The sequence below is a fragment of the Saimiri boliviensis genome, chromosome 19, assembly GCF_048565385.1.
Source record: "Saimiri boliviensis isolate mSaiBol1 chromosome 19, mSaiBol1.pri, whole genome shotgun sequence".
In the NCBI taxonomy this organism is placed as follows: domain Eukaryota; kingdom Metazoa; phylum Chordata; class Mammalia; order Primates; family Cebidae; genus Saimiri; species Saimiri boliviensis.
Window position 1 is genome coordinate 37,083,858 of NC_133467.1, and position 17,413 is coordinate 37,101,270.

At 51.7% G+C, this 17,413-nt stretch overlaps 2 protein-coding genes across 2 annotated transcripts; one reads left to right on the forward strand and one right to left on the reverse strand.

The window, feature by feature from the left end:
- Positions 1–1,575: 1,575 nt before the first annotated feature.
- S100A1 (S100 calcium binding protein A1) lies at positions 1,576–7,995 on the reverse strand. Its single transcript, XM_039459859.2, has 3 exons — positions 7,878–7,995; positions 5,736–5,889; positions 1,576–3,495 (listed from the first exon to the last, which is right to left on the reverse strand). Exons 2-3 carry the CDS (start codon positions 5,874–5,876, stop codon positions 3,352–3,354), a joined length of 285 nt encoding a protein of 94 aa, XP_039315793.1. The 5' UTR covers positions 5,877–5,889; positions 7,878–7,995; the 3' UTR covers positions 1,576–3,351.
- Positions 7,996–8,911: 916 nt separating this feature from the next.
- On the forward strand, positions 8,912–17,413 carry S100A13 (S100 calcium binding protein A13). The gene is made up of 4 exons (XM_010329645.3): positions 8,912–9,216; positions 9,637–9,856; positions 10,165–10,373; positions 17,183–17,413. Exons 3-4 carry the CDS (start codon positions 10,221–10,223, stop codon positions 17,315–17,317), a joined length of 288 nt encoding a protein of 95 aa, XP_010327947.2. The 5' UTR covers positions 8,912–9,216; positions 9,637–9,856; positions 10,165–10,220; the 3' UTR covers positions 17,318–17,413.

Here is a 17,413-nt window from a genome sequence, read left to right on the forward strand (position 1 = left end):
TAGAGGGCGGGAAAGGTTTGAGCTACGCCTGCGCAGAAATCAGAGGCGGAGCCTTAGGGCGAAGGTGGGGCATCGGCGAACGTTACTTCAGCGTTGCAAGGAGGGCTCCGCCCCCGTAGGGGCGTGGCCAGCGGTGCGGTGGTGGGGCCGTGCCGGGTCTTCACGTTACGGTAGTGGCTGCACGGCAGCTTCCCGTGGTAGTACTTACAGGGGGTTTCAGCCCCGAGTGCCCTCGCCCCTCCGTTCCCCAGCCAAGGTACAGAGTCTAAAAGTCTTTACACGGGCCGGGCGCGGTGGCTCACGCCTGTAATCCCAGCACTTTGGGAGGCCGAGGCGGGCGGATCACGAGGTCAAGAGATCGAGACCATCCTGGCCATGGTGAAACCCCATCTCTATTTAAAAAAAAAAAAAAAAAAAAAAAAAAAGGGCCAGGCCCAGTGGCTCACGCCTGTAATCCCAGCACTTTGGGAGGCCAAGGCGGGTGGATCACGAGGTCGAGAAATCGAGACCATCCTGGTCAACGTGGCGAAACCCCGTCTCTACTAAAAATACAAAAAACATTAGCTGGGTATGGTGGCGCGTGCCTGTAATCCCAGCTACTCAGGAGGCTGAGGCAGGAGAATTGCCTGAACCCAGGAGGCGGAGGTTGCGGTGAGCCGAGATCGCGCCATTGCACTCCAGCCTGGGTAACTAGCGAAACTCCGTCTCAAAAAAAAAAAAAAAAAAAAAAAAAAAAAAAAATTTGCATGGACTTGCGTCGTCTTCTACCGGACCACTGGGCCTGGGGAATTTGCACTGGTTTTCCCCTCATGTCCACTCGCCCAGTCTGAGTTGTGAAGTGCCGTGAATGCTCCAGCCAAGGCCCGGGAGGCCAGTATTGGGAGCACGCTCCTCGCCGATCCTTCGCCGGCTCCACCACTGCCCGGCCATATTTTCCTCCTTACTTCCTCCTCTCCCCACCTTGGCCTGAATACTGTTTAATCCCTCTTGTGAGGGCACCCTTGCATCCCCGATTTCTCTTCCATGTCCTCCCTCCACACCTGCCATTTGTGTTGATTTTGTTGCAGACCTGCAAAGGGATTTATCTTTTCTCTCTGATGTTTTGTTGTTTTTTTTTGTCGGGCTCCGGCTCTGTTCAGGCTGCAGTCAGTTCCGCAATCACGGATCACTGCAGCCTTGATCTCCTGGGCTCAGATGATCCTCCCACTTCAGCCTCCCGAGTCCGGGGATTATAGGCGTGAGCTATGTGCCCTGCTCAATAAGGGATTTTTCTTTCTTTTTTTCTTTTTGCAGATGGAGTCTCCGTCACCCAGACTGGAGTGCAATGGCATGATCTCGGCTTACTGCAACCTCTGCCTCTCGAGTTCAAGCAATTCTCCTGCCTCAGCCTCCAGAGTAGCTGGAATTACAGACACGTGCCAACACGCTCTGCTAATTTTTGTATTGTAGAGTTGGGGTTTCGCCATGTTGGCCAGGCTGGTTTCAAACTCCTGACCTCAAATGATCTGCCCTCCTCTGTCTCCTGAAGTGCCGGGATTACAGTCATGAGCCAACGGGCCCGGCCTCAATAAACGATTTTTTTTTTTTCAGCATCTACATTTATTTGGATCAGACATTCGAGTCAAGACAATACCACTAATCAGACCAATATGGCTTGTGAGCAAAGTGGGTGAAAATTGAGGGAACTGACTGGGACCTACTCTCTAACATCATTTGAACGTTGGACTTGAGTACAGACTTAGAGAAAGCTGATGGAATGCGAAGCACCAACATGAAGAGACCCTATATGCACACAGTGGCTATGTGATGCCTGGCTATGGCCACCTTCCCTTCTGAGAACAAGATGGGAATGACTAAACTATATTAGAAGGATGAAGTTACCCACTAGGGAGCACACTTCCAGATCAGGCTTGAGATGCTAGACTTCAGATAAAGGGACTTGTGTCAGGTGGCCTCTAGAAACGTGGAAGACCAAGATTTAGAAATAAAGTAACTTAAAGACATCTGGGCGCAGTGGCTCACGCCTGTAATCTCAACACTTTGGGAGGCTGAGGTGGGTGGATCATGAGGTCAAGACATCGAGACCATCCTGGCCAACATGGTAAAACCCCATCTCTACTAAAAATACAAAAATTAGCTGGGCGAATAAACGATTTTTTAATGGCTTCATACACAATACAGTGTGCATACGTTTGATTAATGAGAGAATGCAACCCTTCCTCTGCCCCATAGGCACGTTAAGAGCCTTTCATTTTTCCTTCCTGGCTCTTGTGCGCGCACACGTGTGTGTGTGTGTGTGTGTGTGTGTGAGAGAGAGTGTAAGTAATGGCCCAGCATCCTTACCCATGTGAAGATAAGAATAGTGGTTATTTTGCTTAGTCCTGGATCCTGCGTTCCTACACAGTGTTTACACATAGTACCACTTAAGTAAATGTTCGTGTGTTGAAAGGAGATTCTTTTGGCTGGGCATGGTGGCTCACGCCTGTAATCCCAGCACTTTGGGAGGCCGAGGCAGGCGGATTACAAGGTCCGGAGATCGAGACCAGACTGACCAATATGGGGAAGTGCTGGGATTACAGGCGTGAGCCACTGCCCCTGGCCTCTTTTTTTTTTTTTTTTTTTTGAGAGGGCGTCTTGCTCTGTTGCCCAGGCTGGAGTGCAGTGGTGCATCTCGGCTCACAGCAGCCTCTGCCTCCCCGTTTCCAGAAATTCTCCTGCCTTAGTCTCCCAGGTAGCTGGGATTACAGGCGCATACCATCACGCCCGGCTAATGTTTTTGTATTTTAGTAGAGATAGGGTTTTGCCATGTTAGCCGGGCTGGTCTCAAACTCCTAACCTCATGATCTGCCCACCTCAGCTTCCCAATGTGCTGGGATTACAGGGGTGAGCCACCGTACCCTTCCTCTGGTTTCATAGCTGAGAAGCTGATGTCTCCTCAACTTCCAACTGGAACCTTGAACCCCCGCTTTCCTGGACCGTGAGCATTCCTCAAGTAGGAAGATATAATGCACCTCGACCTCTTTCTAAGTCAGACACTTCCCCACAGAAGGAGAGTTGGGAGTGAACAGTCCTCACTTCTCCACCCACTTCCAGGTCCCAGAGGAGACAGACATCGGATGGCTGGCGAGAAGAGCCTTTAATGAAAGATGAGTTGCAGGCTTGGACCGCTGCTCTTGCGCCCTTGGTGTGTGTGTGGGGGGTCGGGTGGGGCGGGTGGGGCGTGTGGGGCATGTGGGGCGGGTGGGGCGGGCAAGGGTGGGATTATGGAGAGGGACTGGGGATGAGGTGGAAGCAGGGGGTAGAGGCAGGTCTGGCAGGGTGGAGAGAAAGGGCGCTGCTGAGTGTGGCTGCTCAACTGTTCTCCCAGAAGAAGTTGTTACAGGCCACTGTGAGAGCAGCCACAAGCACCACATACTCCTGGAAGTCCACCTCCCCGTCTCCATTCTCGTCTAGCTCCTTCATCACCTTGTCCACAGCATCCACATCCTTCTGGGCCTGTGGTGGGAGGAGAGGGAGAGGGAGGTGTATAGGGAGGTGTACAGCACTGAGTTAGAGGCAAGGGGGCGGTTGAGGAGAAGGGCGCAGAGACGAGGGAGAGGAACTGCACTGAATTATGGAACTCTTCTGGGCCTCCTCAAAACTCTTGCGGCTCCCATTGCCTACATACAGCCTAAGCTCTTTCACCTGGCAGAATGAATAATAATGACGCTAATTACCATATGTTGAGTGCCTACAATACAGCAAGCACTACACTAGGAGCTTTACAAGCACTGTCTAATTTTAATTATAATACAAATAACATGAGGTGTTTCATTATTTCCATTCTAGAAAAGACACAAATTGGTGGTTGGTGGTTAAATAAATATGCCCAAAATCCCACAGCTAGAAAGTAGCAGGGCGGGAATTTGAACCTAGCCTAATAAAACTTCAAAACGGGTGCACTTTCTACCGTATCCTGAGGCTTCTTTGCTTTGTGGCCTCGGTTAGCCTTTGCAGCCTACTTTTTTTTTTTTTTTTTTTTTTTTAGACAGAGTTTTGCTCTTGTTACCCAGGCTGGAGTGCAATGGCGCGATCTCGGCTCACCGCAATCTCCGCCTCCTGGGCTCAGGCAATTCTCCTGCCTCAGCCTCCTCAGTAGCTGGGATTACAGGCACGCGCCACCACGCCCAGCTAGTTTTTTGTATTTTTAGTAGAGACGGGGTTTCACCATGTTGACCAGGATGGTCTCGATCTCTTGACCTCGTGATCCACCCGCCTCGGCCTCCCAAAGTGCTGGGATTACAGGCTTGAGCCACCGCGCCCAGCTCTTTTTTTTTTTTTTTTTTAAGACGGCGTCTTGCTCTGTCACCCAGACTAGAGTGCCATGGCATGATTTAGCTTACTGCAACCTCCGCCTCCCGGGTTCAAGTGATTCTCCTGCCTCAGCCTTCTGAGTAGCTGGGATTACAGGTGTGTGCCACCTTGTCCAGCTAATTTTTGTATTTTTAGTAGAGACAGGGTTTCACCATGTTAATCAGGCTGGTCTCGAACTCCTGACTTCGTGATCAACCTGCCTTTGCCTCCCAAGGTGCTGGGATTACAGGCGTGAGCCACCACGCCCGGCCTACAGCCTACTTTTTGGCATCCTTCATGCCAGTCAAATGAAACTACTGGACATGCTCCACATTCTTTCTCCCATGTTTTTGTTCATTCAGTTACCTCCTCCTAAAAACTGTTTTTTTTTTTTTGAGACAGTTTCACTCTTGTTACCCAGGCTGGAGTGCAATGGCGCGATCTCGGCTCACCGCAACCTCTGCCTTCTGGGTCAGGCAATTCTCCTGCCTCAGCCTCCTGAGTAGCTGGGATTACAGGCACGAGCCACCACGCCCAGCTAATTTTTTTGGTAATTTTAGTAGAGACAGGGTTTCGCCATGTTGACCAGGATGGTCTCGATCTCTTGACCTTCGTGATCCACCCGCCTCGGCCTCCCAAAGTGCTGGGATTACAGGCGTGAGCCACTGCGACCGGCCTTGAGACAGGGTTTTACCATATCGGCCAGGCTGGCCTGGAACTCCTGACTTCAGATGATTTGCCCACCTCGGCCTCCCAAAGTGCTGGGATTACAGGCATAAGCCACTGCCCCTGGCCCTCGTGGTTTGCTTTGAAGTGTCAATCTGTCCCTTCTAGGCTGTGAGTCTTTCTTTCTTTTTTTTTTTTTTTTTTTGAAATCAAGTCTCCCTCTGTCACCCAGGCTGGAGTGTAATGGCACGATCTCGACTCACTGCAACCTCTGCCTCCCTGGTTCAAGTGATTCTCTTACTTCAGGCTCCCGAGTAGCTGGAATTACAGGCACTCACCACCACACCCAGTTTATTTTTGTATTTTCAGTAGAGATGGGGTTTCACCATGCTGGCCAGGCTAGTCTTAAACTCCTGACCTCAGGTGATCCACCCGCCTCGGCCTCCCAAAGTGCTGGGATTACAGGTGTGAGCCACCTCACCTGGCCATACTGTGAACCTTATTATTGACGAATCTATGCAGGGCCTAACACCTAACAAATGATCAAGAAACCAGGGCATTCTGACTTGACCCCAGAGGAGTAGGGGAGCCTGAAAAAAGCCAGGAGAGAAGTCTGGGAAGGGAAAGAAGGAGGTTGGGCTGAGCTGGTAGTGAGGTGGAGAGATAGCAGGGGGGTGCCCACCCCATTCCCCCAACCCTTCACCCACTCCACGTCCACTCCACCGCTCTGTGCTCACATCCAGGAAGCCAGAGAGCTCCGTCTGCAGCAGCTCTTTCAGCTCCTTCTTGCTCAGCTTGTACTTGTCCCCCTCTTTGCCCGAGTGGGCGTGGAACACGTTGATGAGGGTCTCCATCGCCGTCTCCAGCTCAGAGCCCATTGCGGCAGCGCACCTACCCAGCCCCATCATGGAAATGAGCTGAGGACCAGGCCCTGGGTACCCGGGGTCTAGGTGAGGGGAGCCCTCAGGCCTGGCCCTGGCAGACAGCTCAAATAGCTGTGGGATTAGAGCCCTACTGCAATTGATCTTTCCCTGAGATTTTACAACGTGAGGGAAACCCCAGCACACCTAAATGCAGACCTGTTCTGCCTGTCCCTCAGTCTGTACCCCAGCCAGAGGGAATCAGGGCTGGGGCACGAAGAGAGCAGTTGGAGCTGGGCTGGCTCCAGAGGCCTGTGGTAGATGTCTGTGGTGGCTGCCTAGGCAGGGATTGAGGAGGGTGGGGCAGGCAGGGGTGGTCACAGGACTGGGCCATGCTTTCTCTGGCTCTATTTTTACCTTGGACCTTGCCTGCCTAGCATAGCTAAGCCCTGCTGTTGAGGGTGGTGGGCTGGGTGTCCACTACAGCCTTGCCTCTGCTGCCCAACCCTAGCAAAGAAGTCAGTCTGATCCCCCCGGTCAGCCTGGTAGAGGGGGTGGCAGCCCCAGTGGGTGGCTTAATGCTTCTAGGGGAGGGAGGCCTCACTGACTCTGAGCTTCCTGTCAGCAGCTGGGGGCCCCTTTTGGTCCTTCAACTCTGTTCTCTCCTGGACTTGTCATTTTGACTTCTCTGAGGTATGCTCCCATAACCTCTGCAAAACTCTCCTTTTCATCTAGTGGGTGGCAGGAGGGGAGAGAGGTCTGTCTGAGCCTTTTCCCTGGAGCCAGGGTTCCCAGAGACAGGGAGAGGAGACCTGCAGGCATTGTCCCTGTGACTGCCCACTCCTGGTGGATTCAGGGACAGTGAGGGCAGGCGGGGGTGGGGCTGGTATGTGATGGGGGAGATAAAGGGCTGAGAGCATGCGGTCCTGTGAGTTCAAGGGGCCAGGAGAGAGTAGAAGAAAGGAGGGGTCTGTTGAGAGAGGAGACTGCCAAACCAGGGGCCCTCTTTCCCTTGGCCCTGGGACAGTCTGGCCCATGGGGGCAGCTCAGATGTCTGGGATCAGATGTCCCCATCCTTCCCCAGGCCTAGGGGGCTAGACAATGGGCCCTGATCGAATGACATCCCAGTTCTTCAATGGGGCCCTTGTGAGCGTCATCTGAGCTCCGGACCTGAGAAGTGGTTGTCACAGAGACATGAGGGAGATGGAACCCAAGCCATAGCTGATGAGGGGATAAAGGGTGCTCGAGGGAGGGATGCTGGAGGCTGGATTACCCGCTCCATGCCAGAGGGGCAGCTGGAGGTCGCGTGGAGCCCTAGAGCAGCCTGGGATTTTATGTGGGGGCAGTTCTGAGAGGACTTGGGAGCGGGGCCGATGGGAAAACGAAGAGGAAAGAATTGGGGGAAAGAGGAGTCAAGAGCTCTGGGCCGAAAAGCGGAGGAGGAGAAAGGGGAGGTCCTGCGGAGGCAGTGTGGGAAGGGGCACAGCACCCTGCACCACCCCTTCCCCATACCATGGGAGGCTCGCCCTGCCACCGCCAGACTCCTCAGGGACCTAAGTTCTTGGCAAGGCAGGGTGGGGGTGGCAGAGACTAAGGCTGGCAGGAGGGGTGGGGGCAGAAAAAGCTGTTGTCTCTGCTCTCTCCTCACCCCACAGGAGGCGGGGTACGGGAGTGCGGGGGGCCCTCCCCAACACCCGGGAGGCAGAAGGGGGCTTGGCAGGGACTTGAGGGCTCCCTGGGGAGGGCCAGGTGGCCAGGAAGCTCAGGGTGGGTTCCCCACTGGCTTCCTCCTTGGCTGAGCTGCCAGCTCTGTCTCTGACCTTTGGTTCGTTTGCCTCTCCTCGCCACCTTCCAGACCCAGTCTCCCCCAAATCCCAAACTGCCCCCATCCTGACTGACTCCTGCCAGATCCTCAGTGCCCCACAGCGCTGTGGTCCCCAGCTCTTCAGAGCCCTTCTGAAGACCCCTCGCCCCAAAGCTGGTGGGCCAGGGACCAGCCCAGTGGGGCAGGGTACTCACGGTCGGCCTGGGCCTGAGGTGGGAGCAGGTTCTGGACAGACGGCCGAGGCTGCAAATGTGGCTGTTGGAGCTGTGTGTGGAGACCTGTCTTCAGCTGTCCCTCCCCCGCTGACCCCCCCACCGACTCCACCCCTTCACAGGCGGACACCCTGTGGGGCAAGGGGCCAGAAGCTGACAGAGGCGCCCTCTGTCTCCTGGGCTGGAACAGGCGGCCCTTGTCTCTTTCCAGCCTTGCCTGGCCCGTTCCTTTCTCTCTGGGCAGCAGTGGATGGTGCAGGGGAAGAGGTGGGAAGGACATCCTGGGAAGGAACCGGACATCTCACCCCAAGCTGGGCCCTGCAGCACCTGCAGCTGGCTGTGCTGGTTGAGCCGGGGAAGGGGGGAATTCTGCTGAGGGGGTCTTAGTCTGTGGCTCCTCCATGCAACCTCACTGAGAGGACCCTCAATGAGTAACTTAGTCTTGGGAGTCTGAGACCCCACAGAGGGATTTCAATCCCAGACTCTTCAATGGGGGTCTCAGCTTGGATCCCCCTCTGTGTGTGGGGCCTCAGCCTGGGGTTCTCTGAGGGGTCTTGGTCTGTAGCATCCTTTGTGGGTCTCTTTTTTTTTGAGACTGAGTCTTACTCTGTCACCCAGGCTGGAGTGCAATGGCGCAATCTAGGCTCGCTGCAACCTCTGCCTTCTGGGTTCCAGTGGTTCTCCTGCCTCAACCTCCTGAGTAGCTAACATGAAAGGGATGCACCACCACACCCGGCTAATTTTTGTATTTTTAGTAATGACAGGGTTTCATCATGTTGGTCAGGCTGGTCTGGAACTCCTGACTTCAGATGATCCGCCAGCCTCCGCCTCCCAAAGTGCTGGGATTACAGGCCTGAGCCACTGCGCCCCGCCTGTGGGGTCTCATTTTAAGGGGCCAACGTGTGTATCTCAGATTGGGCCTCCCAATGTTGAGCTCCCTCAGTTGGTTGCCTCCCCCTTCCCCGCCCCTCCCCCCCCCCCCCCCCCCCGCTCAGCATACACACTCCTGATTGGATGCGGGGTGTGGTGGCAGCAGCCCCCAATATGGAGAGGAGTAGGACCCTGGGACCCCTGCTGAACATTTGTCCAGGCAGCTCCTCTCCCTGACCAAGTGGGGGGTGCTCGTGTAGCTGGCAGGGAGCCCGGGTCCAGGCCTGAGGGTTCAGGGCGAGAGGCGTGATTGGGCGGTCTCTGCTCTTCAGGATCGACCACGGAAATTTGACACTTCCGGGCTTGGAAGCTCCTCTCTCCCCTTTCCCCCCCGCTGCTTATAAACCTCAGCCCTGAGGCTCCAGCTCGCTGCACCCCATCTCCTTGCCCGGTGAGTCTCTTGACGGACCCTGGAGGGAGCCTGGAGATCATTTTTAATTCCTGGGCTCCCAGGTCCCTCCCCCAGAGCCAGCTCAGGCAGGAATTCAGGAAGCAGCTTTGGGTGATCGAGCAACAGTGCGTGCAGGAGTGCGTGGCGGGGTGGACGGGTGGACGGGTGGACGGAAATGAGAATGCCTCCCTCCTGCCCCACCCACTGCACCGCCGGGGGCTGTAAGTGCCTGTGCTAAACCCGTCCTGGGGCAGGGGGTCAGAGGCGCCCCATTCCAGGACCCTTGTCCCCGGGAGATAGGAGCAGGGAGGACCTGTGGGGTCCCGGGCTCAGACCTCTGCCCTGCTGCCCCTGAGGAGAGGTGAGGGTGGAGCGGGGCAGAGAAAATGCCAGCTCTGACCACAGCCGGACGGTCGCCAGACCCTGTGCTTTGCTGGGAAGAGCAGCGCTGAGTGTGTGTGGGCGGATGCGGGCTCAGGAGACCAGGGCCCAACATAAACAAGTTTTGGAGACAAACAACCTCATGACCCTGTGAGGCTGCGTGAGACAAGAAGGAACTCTTGAGACAGACACCCCACAGAGGAGCCACCAGACTCAAAGGACTCCAAGAAGGACACTCAGACTGAAAACCTCCTCTCAGGTAAAGGGGGTCTCCAGACCAAGGGATCACCACAGAGGGGTCCCTAAGCCACAGACACCTAAAGAGGACCCCAGACTGTGAGACCTACAGAAGAGGGGGTTCCTACCGAACCTCCTGCCCCCACCTAAACTGAGATGCTGTTGCCTGATCTGCTGCCCCAAGCTCAACCCCGGTTCTCTCCCACTTTCCCCATAATGCCCCCTCCAGGCGGAGACCTGAGGTGGTAACACCAAGGCGGGGGTCTTCTGAACCACTCCTGCATCTAGGCCTCCCTGACGCTCCCTCTCTGCTCCTTCTCTGTTCCACAGCCCTGACAAAGGTCAGCCAGCCCCTCGAGGACATCAGCTTCAGCCTCAGGGTCCTAATGGCAGCAGAACCACTGACAGAGCTGGAGCTGGCCATCGAGACCGTGGTCACCACCTTCTTCACCTTTGCGAAGCAGGAGGGCCAGAAGGGCAGCCTCAACACCGCTGAGTTTAAGGAGCTGGTTACCCAGCAGTTGCCTCATCTGCTCAAGGTAGGCAGAGGTCTGGGACTGAGATTTTGTGAGGCCATGACGGGACACTGTGTCGAGCAGGTGACAGTGCTGAGTATGGTGATGTGACCACAAGAAAGGGTGTGGGTGGTTGCATGTGTAAATGGTTGCAAGTTTTCTTTTTTTTTTTTTTTTTTTGAGACAGAGTCTCATTCTGTCGCCCAGGCAGAAGTGCAGTGGTGTGATCTTGGCTCACTGCAATCTCTGCCTCCGGGGCTCAAGTGATTCTCCTGCCTCAGCTTCCTGAGTAGCTGGGATTACAGGTGTGTGCCACCACATCCAATTTTTGTATTTTTAGTAGAGACAGGTTTTTACCATGTTGGCCAGGCTGGTCTCAAACTCCTGACCTCAAATGATCCACTTGCCTCGGCCTCCCAAAGTGCTGGGATGACAGGCACGAGCCACTGTGCCTGACCTGGTTGTGGGTTTTCTTGCCTGGTGTGTGTGTGTGTGTGTGTGTTTGTGGTGCATGCATGTAATTAGATAAGCAAAGATACTGTGTGTCAGTGGGAGTATGTGTTTGTATCAGATGATGCTGCTGGGTTCTCGTGTATACTCTGTGCCTTTCTGGTTTAATTTCCCCAAGACAGGACTGGACCCAGAGCTGGCTTCCAGGAGATTCACAGACCATCACAGCTAGGAGGCCAAGAGAAAACACAGTTCACATTCCTCACTTCACATACATGGCCCCTGTTCAAGGATGACACACAAATTTGTGAAGTGTTCTATATTTAAAAAAAAAAAAAAAGAAAGAAAGAAAGAAAATATAGCCAAATTCATGGAGTCATAGACCTCAGTGTAGGGGTAGATAGATCTGTGAGGACTCCCCACCTGCTATGGGCACCCCCTCAATAGGGTGTCTGACAGGGTCTTTCCTTCTCTGCCACTGACAGGCCGGAGTCAGGACTTACATTTTATCATCTCTGGGTTGGAAGAGGCCTGGTCATTTTCTTTTCCAGGCTGTTGACAGTTTCTTTTCTTTTCTTTTTTTTTAGATGGAGTCTCGCTCTGTTGCCGAGGCTGGAGTGCAGTGGCGCAATTTTGGCTCACTGCAACCTCCACCTCCCGGGTTCAAGCAATTCTCCTACCTCAGCCTCTTGAGTAGCTGGATTAACAGGCACACACCACCACGCCCGGCTAATTTTTTGTATTTTAGTAGAGACGAGGTTTCACTGTGTTACCCAAGTTGGTCTCGAACTCCTGAGCTCAGGCAATCTGCCCACGTTGGCCTCTAGGTGAAGTGCTAGGATTACAGGCATGAGCCACCGTGCCTGGCCTCTTTTATTTTATTTTTTAATTTGAGTCGGAGTTTTGCTTTTGTTACCCAGGCTGGAGTGCAATGGTGCGATCTCGGTTCACTGCAACCTTCGCCTCCCGCCACTCCAGCGTTTTCCTGACTCCTCAGGTACCTTCAGTCTCTTTACCCTCCGACGTTTGCATCTTCCATCAACACTTGCTTGTGTCCTTGTCACCCGTCTCCCTCAGCTCAGGTTCTAAGGCTCCTCATTGTAATCACTGCCTCAACTCCCTTGATTTTGTCTCTCTCTGTCCTCAACCCAGGTAATCCAGCATTTCACCTCCAGCAACTTGCCAGTTAAATCCACCTGGATGGCTGAATCTGGCTGGAGAAAAATGCACAGCTTTGTTGACTTGTCTCACTTTAAATCGATAACCACAGACCCCAAAAGGGACTCTTGGCAATGGCTGGCGGTTCTACTATGTTTCCCTGGTGGATTCATTTACCAGTTCTTTCAGATCGATGATTGTTTCACAGTTTGTCTTCTCTCCTTAAATCCAGTACGTCTTTTCACATTCTCCCTTTTCCTGAGAAGTTTACAGACTGAGAAGGTCAGGAGTTTGAGACCAGCCTGGCCAACATGGTGAAACCCCATCTCTGATAAAAACATTAAAAAAAAATTAGCTGGGCATGGTGGTATGTGCCTGTAACCCCAGCTACTCAGGAGGCTGAGGCAGGAAAACTGCTTGAACCCGGGAGGCAGAGGTTGCAGTGAGCTGAGGTTGTGCCACTGCACTCCAGCCTGGGCAACAGAGGGAGATTCAATCTCAAAAAAAAAAAAAAAAAAAAAAAAAAAAAAGAGAGAAAGAAAGAAAGAAAGAAAATAGGAGCAATCAGGAAACTTGTACGAGCTCCCTTCCCTCCCGGAAATCTGCTGTCTTTCCTGTTAACGAAAATGATCCATCACTGTTCCTAAGGCCAACCTTTCTCTGGTTCCCTGGATCCCATCCCCTCTCACCTACTTAAAGACATTTCTCTTGAAATTACTCCTGTTGCTTTTTCCTTTTTCTTTTTTTTGAGACGGAATCTCGCTCTCTCATCCAGAGTAGAGTGCAGTGGCACGATCTTAGCCCGTTGCAACCTCCCGGGTTCAAGGGATTCTCCTGCCTTAGCCTCCCAGATATCTGGGATTTTAGGCACATGCCACCGTGCCTGGCTAATTTTTTTTTTTTTTTTTTTTGAGACGGAGTTTTGCTCTTGTTACCCAGGCTGGAGTGCAATGGCGTGATCTCGGCTCACTATAGGATTGAGCCACCACGCCCAGCTAATTTTTATATTTTTAGTAGGGATGGGGTTTCACCATGTTGGCCAGGTTGGTCTCGAACTCCTGACCTCAAGTGATCTGCTTGCCTCAATCTCCCAAAATGCTGGAATTACAGGGGCGAGCTGCTGAGACTGGCTTTTATTTTTAATTTTGATGAATATCACCAATTTGCCTCCTAAAAAGGTTGTATCAGTTTATATGGTCACATACACTTCATGTGATGCCTGTATACTTGTCCGAACTGGGTATTATTGAGCTTTTAATATTTGCTAATCTACTTCGTGAAAATGGCATTTTTTTCCCCTGATTTATGCTTATAAAATTCTGAGTGAAATGGAACTTGAGTTTTTTTTTTTTTTGAGATGAAGTCTTGAATTCCAGGATACTACACTAATGAAAACAAAAACAAAAACAAAAAAAAGAGACGAGGTCACACTCTGTTACCCAGGCTGGAGTGCAGTGGTGTGATCTCTGCTCACTGCAACCTCTGCCTCTTGAGTTCAAGCTTCTCCTGCTTCAGTCTTCCAAGTAGCTGGGACTACGGGCATGCGTCACCACACCTGGCTAATTTTTCCATTTTTAGTAGAGACTGGGTTTCATCGTGTTGGCCAGGCTGGTTTTGAACTCCTGACCTCAAACGATGCCCCTGCCCTGGCCTCCCAAATTTCTGGAATTAGAATTGCAGGTGTGAGCCACTGTGCCCATACAGTAACATTTTATAATGTTAAAAAGGATCCTGTAGGCCGGGTGCAGAGGCTCACACCTGTAATCCCAGCAGATTGGGAGGCAGAGGCAGGTGGATCGCCTGAGGTCAGGAGTTCATGACCAGCCTGGCCAACACAGTGAAACCCCACCGCTACTAAAAATACAACAAATTAGTCAGGCATGGTCGTGGGTGCCTGTAATCCCAGCTATCTGGGAGGCTGAGGCAGAAGAATTGCTTGAATCCAGGAGGCGGAAGTTGCAGTGAGCTGAGATCATACCATTGTATTCCAGCCTGGGCAACAAAGCAAGACTCCGTCCCAAAAAAAAAAAAAAAAAAAAAAAAAAAAGCATCCTGTACATATTTTAATTGGGATCATATAAAAGATGTATTTTAGGGAAAATTGACATTTTTACCTGATGGAGCCTTTCTCTTTAAGAAAAATATGTATTTATTCAATTTTCTATTTATGCAAGTTTTTTATATCCCTGTGGTATAATATGAAATATATAGTTGTCATTTCATATCCATGGGAATTGGTTCCAGGACCCCCTCAGATACCAAAATGCTTAGATGCTCAAGTACCTTTTTTTGTCCTTTTTTTTTTTTGTAGAGATAGGGTCTCATTATGTTGCCCAGGCTGGTCTTGCACTCCTGGGCTCAAGCGATCCTCTCGTGAGCCACCATGCCCAGCCTCAAGTCCCTTATATAAAATCAGATAGTATTTGCATATAACCTATGCATATCCTCCTGTATGCTTTAAATTACAAGTAACTCTATGTTACTTGTAATATGTAATGCAGTGCCCACTCATCATCATTCACATGGATTCAACGTAGTACTTAGCATGTGACAAAATTCAAGTTTTGCTTTTTGGGACTTTGAGGAATTTTTGCTTAAATATTCTTGGTCCTGGGTTGATTGAATCCAGTGCTGTGAAATCCACTGGTACTGATACGGTGTTTGGTATTTGGCCTTTGCTTCATTTCTGTCACCTGTCACAGCTCCTTTTTTTTGAGACGGTCTCACTCTGTCACCCAGGCTGGAGTACAGTGGCTTGATCTCGACTCACTAGAGCCTTTGCCTCCTACGCTCAGGCCATTCTCCTGCTTCAGCCTCCCAAGTAGCTGGGACTACAAGTGTGCACTGCCACACCCAGCTAATTTTTGTATTTTTTTTTCTTTTCTTTTTTTTTTTTTTTTGAGACGGAGTTTCGCTCTTGTTACCCAGGCTGGAGTGCAATGGCACGATCTCGGCTCACCGCAACCTCCGCCCCCTGGGTTCAGGCAATTCTCCTGCCTCAGCCTCCTGAGTAGCTGGGATTACAGGCACGTGCCACCATGCCCAGCTAATTTTTTGTATTTTTAGTAGAGACGGGGTTTCACCATGTTGACCAGGATGGTCTCGATCTCTTGACCACGTGATCCACCCGCCTCGGCCTCCCAAAGTGCTGGGATTACAGGCTTGAGCCACCGCGCCCGGCTTTTTTTCTTTTTTTTGAGACGGATTCCCTCTCTATAGGCCAGGCTGGAGTGCAATGGCGCGATTTTGGCTCACCACAACCTCTGCCTCCCAGGTTCAAGTGATTCTCCTGTCTCAGACTCCCGAATAGCTGGGATTACAGGCACCCACCACAACACCTGGCTAATTTTTGCATTTTTAGTGGAGACAGTGTTTCACCATGTTGGCTAGGTTGGTCTCAATCTCCTGATCTCAGGTGATCCGCCCACCTTGGTCTCTCAAAGTGCTGGGATTACAGGTGTGAACTACCATGCCTGGCCTGCCTAATTTTTGTATTTTTAGTAGAGACAGGGTTTCACTTTGTTGGCCGGACTGGTCTCAAACTCCTGACCTCAAGTGATCCACTTGCCTCAGCCTCCCAAAGTGTTGGGATTACAGGTGTGAGCCACTGCACCCCTCCTGCTTCTTCCTTCTTAATACTTATTTCTTTCTCTTTACTAATTGAATGCACCCCCAGTATAATGTTACAGTAGCCATCCTTGCCTTCCACTGAGTGCTTATAGTATTTTACAATTAAACATGGTTGTAACTTTTAAAAAAAGTCTTCTTTAGCGCTCTGTGAATCAGCTTTGTTCCCTTTAGAGATTCAGTGAGTCTTCTCTGTCTGCATCCAAGTGTTGGTTCAAACCTTGAGCATCACACCCTGCCTAGGGCACCCTTCTCTGGTTTGATGTTGAACTATTGTTCAATGGTCCACTTTTTGGATGTGCTTGTTTATCTGGCAAGAAGTCCTTTGATCAGGACATCCAGTTTACTGTTGCCATTGATTTCAGAGGCCTATGGGAGAGACTCTGTCAAGGGCCCCCTAAAAACCCAGATACCTGACATCTTCACCATTCACCTGATCTGGTGACCTAGCTGGAGAAATGAGAAGACACAAGGTTTGTGCAATGAGCAGCTAAGAACTGGGAGCTTCTCCAGCTTTCCGAGAAAGAGGAGGGTGGTCCCAGAAGGCTCAGACCGGGTCCAACCCAGCAGCATCTCCTTGAGATGCTGGCAAATCCTTGGGCCAATGGCACAGCAGCTGCAGTGTTGTGCTGGTCAGAGCAGATTGTGTGAAATCTTTCCAGCTTTGCATTCAGTGACAACCTGTTTGTGGTTTGTAAGTGGCCACGGTGGAAGTATTTACACAATGGCAAGCCCTAGGACTCAGGGCCCCCCACCTCTCTCTGCTGGTGCTCCTTGGAGATGCACCCCGTGGCAGTGCAGTCTTGGGGCTGCGGCCTCATTCTTTAGAGAAGAGGCAGGCGCCACTGCTCCCTGAGGGAAGGGCTTGAGAGAATGGCAGCTGGCAGTTCTTCCCTCCCTGCTTGTCTCAAGAACCCCAATTTCTTTTTTTCTTTTTTTTTTTTTTTTTGAGACGGAGTTTCGCTCTTGTTACCCAGGCTGGAGTGCAATGGCGCGATCTCGGCTCACCGCAACCTCCGCCTCCTGGGTTCAGGCAATTCTCCTGCCTCAGCCTCCTGAGTAGCTGGGATTACAGGCACGTGCCACCATGCCCAGCTAACTTTTTGTATTTTTAGTAGAGATGGGGGTTTCACCATGTTGACCAGGATGGTCTCGATCTCTTGACCTCGTAATCCACCTGCCTTGGCCTCCCAAAGTGCTGGGATTACAGGCTTGCGCCACCGCACCCGGCCCTCTTTTTTTCTTTTCTTTTCTTTTTTTTTTTTTTTTGAGACAGTCTTGCTCTGTCACCCAGGCTGGAGTGTAGTGGTTAGTGTCATTTTGGCTCATTGCAACCTCAGCCTCCCAGGTTCAAGTGATTCTCCTGCTTCAGCCTCCTGAGTAGCTGGGATTACAAGTATATACCACCACACCCATCTAATTTTGTATTTTTAGTAGAGGCGGGGTTTCACCATGTTGGTCAGGCTGGTCTCAAACTACTAACCTCGTGGTCCACCTGTCTCAGCCTCCCTAAGTACTGGGATTACAGGAATGAGCCACTGCACCTGGCCTAAGAATCCCAGTTTCTAATTCTACCCTTCCCTTTGGTGTCTCATCAGGATGTGGGCTCCCTTGATGAGAAGATGAAGAGCTTGGATATAAATCAGGACTCAGAGCTCAAGTTCAATGAGTACTGGAGACTGATTGGGGAGCTGGCCAAGGAAATGAAGATGAAGAAGGGCCGGAAGAAGTAAAGCCACCTGGCTGGGATGGGGTGGGCAGGGCAGGACTGTTCAGGGCCGAACAGAACCACACTCTCCCCAAATAAAGCTTCCTCCGTGAAACACAAA

Coding starts and splice junctions, on each gene's coding strand:
- S100A13 (XM_010329645.3), top strand. CDS start 10,221: ATGGCAGCAGAACCACTGACAGAGCTGGAGCTGGCCATCGAGACCGTG. Junction 10,374..17,182: donor AGTTGCCTCATCTGCTCAAG/GTAGGCAGAGGT, acceptor GTGTCTCATCAG/GATGTGGGCTCCCTTGATGA.
- S100A1 (XM_039459859.2), bottom strand. CDS start 5,876: ATGGGCTCTGAGCTGGAGACGGCGATGGAGACCCTCATCAACGTGTTC. Junction 3,496..5,735: donor AGCTCTCTGGCTTCCTGGAT/GTGAGCACAGAG, acceptor CTCCCACCACAG/GCCCAGAAGGATGTGGATGC.